The sequence below is a fragment of the Lactuca virosa genome, chromosome 5 (assembly GCF_052849685.1).
Source record: "Lactuca virosa cultivar CGN04683 chromosome 5, Lactuca_virosa_CGN04683_v6, whole genome shotgun sequence".
Classification (NCBI taxonomy): domain Eukaryota; kingdom Viridiplantae; phylum Streptophyta; class Magnoliopsida; order Asterales; family Asteraceae; genus Lactuca; species Lactuca virosa.
In genome coordinates, this window is record NC_136430.1 from 180,900,603 (window position 1) to 180,910,000 (window position 9,398).

The window sequence follows — 9,398 nt, forward strand, 5'->3', positions numbered from 1 at the left end:
ACAAGCACACATACCAAAACACCTTCACGTGAACGTAACCGCTGCTGGTCCCTCCTCTCGGTGGTGGATCTCGACCGGATAATCGGAACATAGGTTGAACTAGCGGTGGCGGCGGCAGCTAGCTGCTGCGGGATGAGCTCCGAAGCGGGCGCTGGTTGGAACGGCACCGACAACAGTCGGGTGTGGCTGTGAACCACGACAGAAAAAGAAGAAGAAGAAGAAGAAATGGTGGCAGCGACTCCTCCATGGCTCGTTTCTACGGCAAGGAAGGTCACGGCGTCCAGCGGTGGGCGCGTATTCCAGCAGCAGCAACCACATCGGCATGGTGGCTGTGATTCGGCCCTCTCCACGACGGACTGCACAATGTCCTCCGCCGGTCTTCATCTTCAGTCACAATGGAAAAAGGGCGACGACGGCACTTGGCTCGACGGCTAGCAAGATCGACACGGTGGTGGTGAAGCCGAAAAATAAGAGAAGGGAAGGCGGCGGCTGGTGGGAGGCATAAGGGTGGGGAGATGGCGGCTGATATGGTTCCCTTAGGGTTAGGGTTTCGTGTGCTTTTAAATACCCGACACTTCCAAACTTATTGCCATAATGACGCAAATGGCCCCTCACTTCAGAATAATTTTTGAAACTAACCCCTTAATTTACCCTTTCAGCCCTTAGCCTTAAAATTCATTACAAATCAAGTATAATAGTTACCAAACAACCCCTCTCTTCAAGATCTTTTTCATTTTACAAATCCAGAAATTACCTTTTTTAACCCCAAACTCTCAATTATGACATGTTTAGTCCTCCCTCCTCTTTTTCCTTTCAAATTACATCCAAGTTTACCCAAATAGTCCCTCCTCTACAAAGCAATTTCGATATAAGTCCAAAAACTACAAAACGATCCCAATTGATTATCCTTTAGCCATGCGTTCAAATATTCTTTCCACTACGAATCCCGAAGGTACTCCTTACACCTCCAAAACCAAATATAATGCCAGACACACACTTATTCCTATTTTAAAAAAAAAATATAAACATGAACCAGAATAAAATAATACTTAAAACACATCTTCGGATTTTAGGGTTTCTCTTGGAAACGGGGTGTTACACACAATTTCTCCCAACAGGCACGCATACCCTCTCTTCAAAAGGTATCATCCTCAAAAATGATCAATAGCAGATCATCTGCATACATTGTTTCATTTCGACGGAAAAATAGAGTCGGTGTCGAGTCAAATACATAAGTTTTGAACTATAAAGGGGATAGTCTAGTTTTGATTATTGAGAAATGATTGATGGCTACATAAACATGTAGAACTATTATTTCAATGAGAAAATATTTTGACCTAACAAGAACAAAGAGGACAGAATTCCTATTTCAATTTGAAGTCTTCTACTTTGGATTTTCAAAATACGAAGTGAACTTTAATCACAAGAAGGAAACAGGTCCTATTCGCTGTTCTTTTTAATAAACATTTCCATCATATAATCGATGATTTGGGGCACCATTTCAGTACTTGGAGGTGTACAACAGATCAATTGAAGATCCTGGTGGCTTTTGGTCTGATATTGCATCAGAATTCTATTGGAAAGAGAAATGTGGTCAACAGGTTTACTCAGAGAATCTTGATGTTACAAAAGGGAACATCAAAATTGAGGTAAACAATACTTTTATCTTTCTAACATCTGCCTCTTTCATCTTGTATCACACACCTAATCAGCCATTGGTCATTCCTATCTATCTACTCAGTGGTTCAAGGGTGGCATCACCAACATCTGTTATAACTGCTTGGATAAAAACAGAGTCTGGGAATTGCGATAAAGTTGCACTTCATTAGGAAGGAAATGAGCCTGATGTTGATGGCTCATTAACTTACAGACAACTGTTTGAAAGAGTCTACCAGGTATGATGCTTTTACATACTGTCATATTGAGTATACATATTGAGTATACAAATGGGTTAAGATCACAGAATATTACTTACTAGAGAAACCACAATAGTAGCTTTATAAAGCTTTTGCAAACCAAAAAGCTCTTGAGAAATGAAAAAGCTATTGGACGAGCTTTTTCAAAGAACTTGTTAATTAACAAGCTCTTGCAATGAGCTTTTTTAATTATTGTGTAGTTCCCATATTGTAGATGCTAGTCATTACACTTACATGCCACATAGACGCCATGTCAGCAAAACTTAGTTGTATACCTGTTAAGAAGTGACCTACTTGTAACATTCCTGTAAGTACAATGACTTAGTACGTATGAAAAAAGGTAGGACAAATCAAAAAAGTACATTGCAATCCTATGACCTTAATTGTTATTAAATTGTTTTCTTTTCCAGCCATTTTGATAAATTTGGTGAAATTACGGATTTGTACATGCCCAAGGTACAAAATTTTTTATATTTTCTTCTGTTAATTTGTTTTATAGGAACTTAATATTTTATTTCTTTAGGATCCAAGTACCAAAGGGCATTGTGGAATTGGTTTCATTACTTTTGCAATTGCTGGTAATTCCATTAAAGATTGTAAAATTCGTATTCATTAATTTTTAGTTTTTCCCAGTTTACCCTTTTTGGGATTCTTTATGTTTTAGTACTAATAGTCTAATGTTTTTTGTTTTTGATATAACTAGGAGAGGATTGACCACCTACTCTATCCTAATCCTGGATAAGGAATGATACATGAACATCTTCATTTTTTCCATTTTCTTGGAATTATACTCGGAAAGGTAAGCTAAATGCTATTTTGTATTCTTAGGATCATTAGTAACTTCATGCAATTAGTTATACAAATATTTTTATGATTATTATGGTTTCCAATGTGCTCCATATGTTGAGTGGTTGTTTTCTTTCAATAATTACTGAATTTTTTTAGTTTCATAAAGTTATCTGCTTTTAATTTTGGGATTGTTGGACTTTTGAATTTATTATGTTATGCTCTATATTAGCATAGCTTTCTTTCATCTTTTAATTCCAAATATATAGTTCACATGCATAATCTTGTATATTTGGGAGTACCTTGTATTAACCTTATCTGTTCTAGGGCACATTTTAAAATCATTCAATGCAAATTGAACTTCTTCATTTGTATATCGAACAATTTATCTTTATTATAAAACTTTATGATGAATTTGTTATTCATTGATTCATTCACCCCTCCTTGATGTTGTATGCAATGTTCGAAGGGATTCTTGTTGTTATACCATTTGCAACTTTTTTCTTGATCAAACTAAAGCAAAAGTAAGTTCTTCAAGGCACCCTTTACTTATATAACCAATTAACCATGTTGTCTTTATCTTTTCATGTTAACTACATTTTCAGTCCTCCTGCTATTTAAAAGTTCCATGTATGCATACAAATTTCACACTCAAAGGGAGTAATTTGTTAGCATTCCATATCAACTTTCTGTTCAATACAAACAAAAAGTAATTAGGCATAATAGAAATAAAAAAAGACACAAGAAAGTAGTCAAATTATTGGTTTGACTATGATGACTATTATCTTTAAATATGATAATTAAAATAATGGGATGCCCTTTGCAGAAATTTTTGATGTTTCCCTATTAATATAGTATAATTTTTGGGCTTCTTTCACAGGAGAGTAGTTTTTTGAATATTCTTTTTTTTTAAACAGAGAATTACTGAACAAGCTGGTGTTGTTTTGACACTTGACCCTAAGCCAATTGAGGTAATCAGTAATCGAGTTTTTGTGTGTTGACTTTTTTTTTTATCAGATATTATAATTTACATTTTATTTATTTATTTATTTTTTATGTTGGCAGGGAGACTGGAATGGAGCAGGATACCACACTAACTACAGGTATTTGTTTTTTAAATTTATTTTTGGTTGGATGGAATGGAATGAACCTTTCCATTCCATTCCTTCCCTGATTCCATCATATACCAAACACTACCATTTTTCTTACATTAAAATTCACTTCCATTTTCATTTCAATTTTTACAGCACACTAAGCAAAAAGGCGATTCTCAACCTTTCCCTTCGCCACTCAGACCACATCAGCGCTTATGGTGAAGGAAATGAAAGAAGATTGACAGGAAAACACGAAACTGCCAACATCAACACATTTTCATGGGTATCTAAAACCATAAAATAAAAATTTATACCAAATTCAAAAAATATAAAACCAATAAAAATTCATTCTTTTAAATATCATTCATCTGACAGGGTGTTGCTAACCATGGTTGCTTAATCCGTGTGGGGCGTGACACTAAGAAGGCAGGCAAAGGTAAAATATAATTTTACTCAATCTTCTTTATTAAGTTGTTCTTTCTGTATTAAGTCAAAAAGAAACACATTTATATATAGCTTAGTAATTAAATTGAGAACGACTTAATGAATGTTTTTTCATGGTTTGTTGTGTGTAGGTTATTTGGAAGACAGGCGTCCAGCATCAAACATGGATCCATACACAGTGACTGGATTACTTGCATAAAATACTCTCCTGTGGGAGCCTACTCTTGAGGCTGAAGCACTTGCTGCTCAGAAATACCTTGTTTTTTTATATATTTTTTGGTCGGAATCGGAATTCAATTCCATTCTTGTCCTGTATTTAGTTCGCCTAATTCCATGGGAATCGGAATCCAATTCCATTATGAAGCAATGGAGTATATGTATGTGGAAATGCAAAATATGAGACGAAATTGAGAATATGGTAAACATTGATATTTGATGTTTTTGGATGTTTTGTTAAACTTTGATATTTGATATTGGCATTTTAATATTAGTGTTTGGTTTTGGATTGTATAATTATTTGATTCCTTTGGTATTAATTTGTTATTGTTTAGTTTGGGATTGTATAATTATTTGATGTTTTTAGTATTTTTTGTAATAAAAAAATTAATATTATACATTTGCGAGGGATCAACGACGGAAACAAAAAAATCACATCTAAAATTTGCTAGTGATCAGCTACGGAATATAAAAAGACAAATATAGAGCTTTGCAAGGGATTAGCGACAGAATATTTTTGTTGTTGATGTCCTAAATAACGGTATTATGGGACCAATTTGCGATGGATATTCCGTTGCTAAAATCGTCGCAAGGAAAAATTTGTCTGTCGCTAAATCTCTATCTAAGTCATTAGCCACGTTTTATTTGGCTATGGAGTAACTCTGTCACAGATCCGTCGCAAATGACCTTTAGTGACGGAATGACGGCGGATTCAACCGTCGCAAAAACCCATGTTTCTAGTAGTGTATTAATATAATAGAGCTTAAATGTTAGTCAACTCTCTTCCCGCTCTCTCTCTCCTCATTACGTGGTTGGTGGTTTATTTCAAAAATCAGGAGCTGCCAGCTTGCAACATGAGTATTATATAAAAGTATCATGTGCAAAACTTCGACTAGCGGAGGTGCCAGCTTGGATGAGGGTATTATAAAAGTGGCATGTGCTAAACTTCGACTATAGTATTGTGGGGTGGTGTATATTGTCTCCTCACCAATAAAATATAATATATAGATGCTCTTCACTACTAGAAAACTAGTGCAATAGCTACAGCACAATCTGTAGTTATTCCGTAGCTACAAACGGATAGCTACGGAAAAATGTCTGTAGCATAATGGCCCGTGGCTAAATTATAGCTACGGATTAGCTACTATCATAGCTACGGAAATAAATTGCTACGGATTTCCTACAGAATAGCTACGAAATTGAATAGCTACGGAATAGCTACGGAAATGAATAGTTACAAAATAACTATGGAACTAAATAGCTACAGAAATCGGTAGCTATTCCGTAGCTAACTTCGTTTTATTTAAAAAAAAAATTAAAAAATTAAAAATTTCCAATTTTTTGTCAAATGTCACATTCAGTTCACATTTATCCCAAATACCATAAAAAATACACCAAAAAATGTCGCTAATACCAAATTTGACACATTCCATTCCATTGTTCCAAAATATCATACAAAAGTAAGCACTAATTAACAAAACAAACAATACCAAATGTTTACAAATTCAATTGTTCCAAAATACTTATCAATTGTCCAGACATATTCATCATCCTCATAACCATTTCCATTTGTTCTTTCATTTGTTGTTGTTGTTCCATGGTAGAAACTTATGCATTCAACCTATCAACCTAAAAAATGGCAACACAATTCAATACTTAAACAATATTAACAATGTACTTTAGTTTATTAAAGCAATGCATTTTTGTTTAGAATACTTATAGCAATATACTTAACTTTTAACAATAACAACAACGTAATTATGTTTATTATCAATTAAATCAATATTATCAACAAACTATCTAACTTTTAACCATAAAAGCAACGTACTTTTGTTTATGACCGACAGGAGATTAAAAAAAACATTTCTTTTTTATTTTTTGGAAAGCAAAAAGATAACAGGATGAGGTAAGTACCTGCAGAAATGCAAGCACCATAAGACTCAACTCCCTTGATCCATCTACCCATTTTACAAGCAGGAAGAGTAGCAAAATTAAGTTTGGAGCTTTCCTGTAGCAATTTTCATAAGACTTGTTATCATTCATTGTATTTACCAAAACCATACCAAACACTAAAACCTAATAATTTAATTGTAATAAATCAGAAACTGAATCAAAAATACAAAAACACTTAAACCTACTTATTTGAGAATGCAGGGAATAATAATCAATTTAAGCGTTTACTCAAACACCCATAAACAACAGCATCGCTTGGCTGTGAAAAGAAACAAAAATCAATGTTCTTAGTCTTGTTTGGTAGCCTAATAACTGGATTCAATTCTTAGATTGATACCAAAATTTGAAGGTTTACCTTCTTCAAAGAAAGCAGAGAAAATCGAGTAGAGGGAGGCAGCAATAGAGGCGGATAATGTGAAGAATGACAGCGGGAGGAAAGCGATGGCGACAAGGTGGTCGATTCCGATGAGATTCTTCTTCTTCAAGCGCTGGTGGCAGCGTCGAGGTGGACCTGTGATGGTGGTTTTCAGCGAAGCGGTGCTTAGAAGGGCGGCGACATTCCCGATTTTAGGGAATAGAAAGTGGGGGTGACCGGAGCTAAGAATAGCGACATCTACTTACAGCATTGTCAGCGGCGGCGGCGTCGAGAAGGAACTTCCAGCAGAGTAAGCTTCATCGACTGGAAAATGGAGGGAGGATCGAAGGAGCGGGTGTGAGTGGGAGGTGCGAGTAGGGAAATTGTGAAAGAGAAGAGGAAAGTGAGAGGGTGATTGGGAATACTTTTTAAAGGACTTTTGCTTTTAACTTTTTTTAAAAAGTTAAAAAGATGTTTGGAAGATGAAAAAGTTCTTTTCAAAATCACTTTTTGTAAAGAAGAAAAAAATGGGTTTTCAAAAGTCATGAAAGTGTGACTTTTTGTAACTTTTGAATTTTTAAAGCTAAATCACATTCAAAAGTCAAAAAATATTACCCAAACACTTTTTAAAAACAACTTTTGGCTTTTGCTTCTTCCAAAGAACTTTTACAAAAAGAACTTCCGGGCTTAAAAAGTAATCCCAAACACCCCTGAATCGAAATAGAGGAAAGCGGGAGATTAGAAATTTTCATCTATGGATTGATAAAAAAATGGAGGCGGGCAAAAAAAAATGTGAAAACCTAAACTCAAGACAGCCAAAAACAAATATGAAAAAGAAAGTTAAAGTAGGATTCGAACTCGTGCCTAGTCTAGGAATAACTAATGGGTCTACAAAGTAGCCGAGAATGCCACATCCATATTTATTTTGTCTACTATTACTTTTGTCCATTTTCGTGTTTGTTTTATTATTATTACTAGTTTATAACCCGTGGGAGCCACGGTTACAAAATTAATTAAATTTTTATAGTAAAAACTCAAAAATTTTAATTAATTATTTTAAATAAGTTATTAATTAAGAGATATTTTTAGTTATATAAATTTTAATCATTGATTAAAATAAATATGTGAAATTATATTTTATAATTTGTATTAATTTTATTTTAATTTTTATTCTAATGTTATTAATTTAATGTAGTTAGAGTGGGAAATTTAAAATTTGAAAATTGAAATGGAGTTGACAAGTGACATTCATTAATTAGGAGACATAATAAGGTGACACATGGCAAAAGGAGAATAAAATATGCATTAATTAGGATGCCTAATAGAATGACACATGTCAAAAGGAGAATATAACAATTCTTTTATTAGAATAGGGATTATTACTACAACTATGATAAATTAAAATAATATAGAAATTAAAAAAAAACTTAATCAGTAATCATAATTCTACAAAAATTTATTTGTATAATTTTGTTAACAATTATATGTATTGAGTGATTTTATTAGCGTTGAAATATACCGGTGGTATTATCAGTTATTCGATGGTTCCTGTTTGTTAAAGAAAGCAAAATGAAAATACATAAATAGTCATTTTTTTTACAAATGAACACAAATGATTCTTTTAAAAAAAATAATTAAATAGATATTGTCCATGTTTTAAAAAATGAAAATTAAATGATAACAATTAATCGGTAAGAAATTTTGGGGGCTTAGGGTTTTCTAATAACTAAGACGAAAGGGAAATTTTTTATAAAGATTTATCCCAAAATATAATATACCATGGTAATATATTTAACTAAAATAACTAATTTTGTGTTAAGATAATGAGATCCAGATAATTATTATATGAAGCGAAAAAACGACGGTTAAATATCAAAAAATGGATATTACAAATATTTTGTATGAAATCTATTAGTATTTACCTACAACATACCTCTTGTTGCGATTTGTTATATATGTGTATGCGTGTGTGTGTATATATATATATGTGTGTGTGTATGTGTGTGTGTCTGTTTGTGTGTGAATGTATGTATATATGTGTGTATGTATACTCACAAACACGTATACATACACATATACACGTACACATGTACCACAACTCATTAATGTATATAAATATACATATACTAACATAAACCCATCATAAGTTGGTGAAAAGTATAAGTATTATAATGTTAAACCGTGAAATGAGTAGTTAATCCCGAAAGTGCACACGACTTTATGAACTGTCGTGGTCAACTACCCGATTAGGTCTCGAAGACGAGCCCCTACCAACGCCGGCAAAGAAGATGGTGGTTGCTGAGGCAGCAAGCGGTGAAGGGACGAGACCGGCGATGAAGGTCGTCAAGCGAATCGCCCATTGAGAGAGACAACGATCGAATGAATTCGGCGGAGCAAGCTTCATCTTCATCGGCTGGAAAGTGAAGAAGAAGAAGATGATGATGATGGTGATGGTGATGCTGATATTGGTGATACGGGTGATGGTGATGGTGATGATGATGGTGATGGTGATGGTGATGGTGATGGTGATGATGATGATAATGATGATGATGATGATGATGGGGGTGGTGGTGGTGGTGATGATGATGATGATGGTGATGATGATGGTGATGATGATGATGATAATGATGGTGG

The 9,398-nt window shown here is 34.0% G+C and overlaps 1 protein-coding gene and 1 long non-coding RNA gene across 2 annotated transcripts; one reads left to right on the forward strand and one right to left on the reverse strand.

Annotated features, from left to right (window-relative positions):
* The first annotated feature begins 2,324 nt into the window (after positions 1-2,324).
* Positions 2,325-4,100, forward strand: LOC145112092 (glutamine synthetase leaf isozyme, chloroplastic-like). The gene is made up of 6 exons (XM_079048307.1): positions 2,325-2,372; positions 2,440-2,494; positions 2,620-2,715; positions 3,620-3,673; positions 3,768-3,805; positions 3,950-4,100. Exons 3-6 carry the CDS (start codon positions 2,662-2,664, stop codon positions 4,098-4,100), a joined length of 297 nt encoding a protein of 98 aa, XP_078904433.1. The 5' UTR covers positions 2,325-2,372; positions 2,440-2,494; positions 2,620-2,661.
* A 1,757-nt stretch (positions 4,101-5,857) lies between these two features.
* On the reverse strand, positions 5,858-7,164 carry LOC145110883 (uncharacterized). The gene is made up of 4 exons (XR_013710084.1): positions 6,765-7,164; positions 6,595-6,668; positions 6,371-6,464; positions 5,858-6,085 (listed from the first exon to the last, which is right to left on the reverse strand). It is a non-coding gene; the product is annotated as an uncharacterized LOC145110883 (long non-coding RNA).
* Between the last annotated feature and the right edge of the window lie 2,234 nt (positions 7,165-9,398).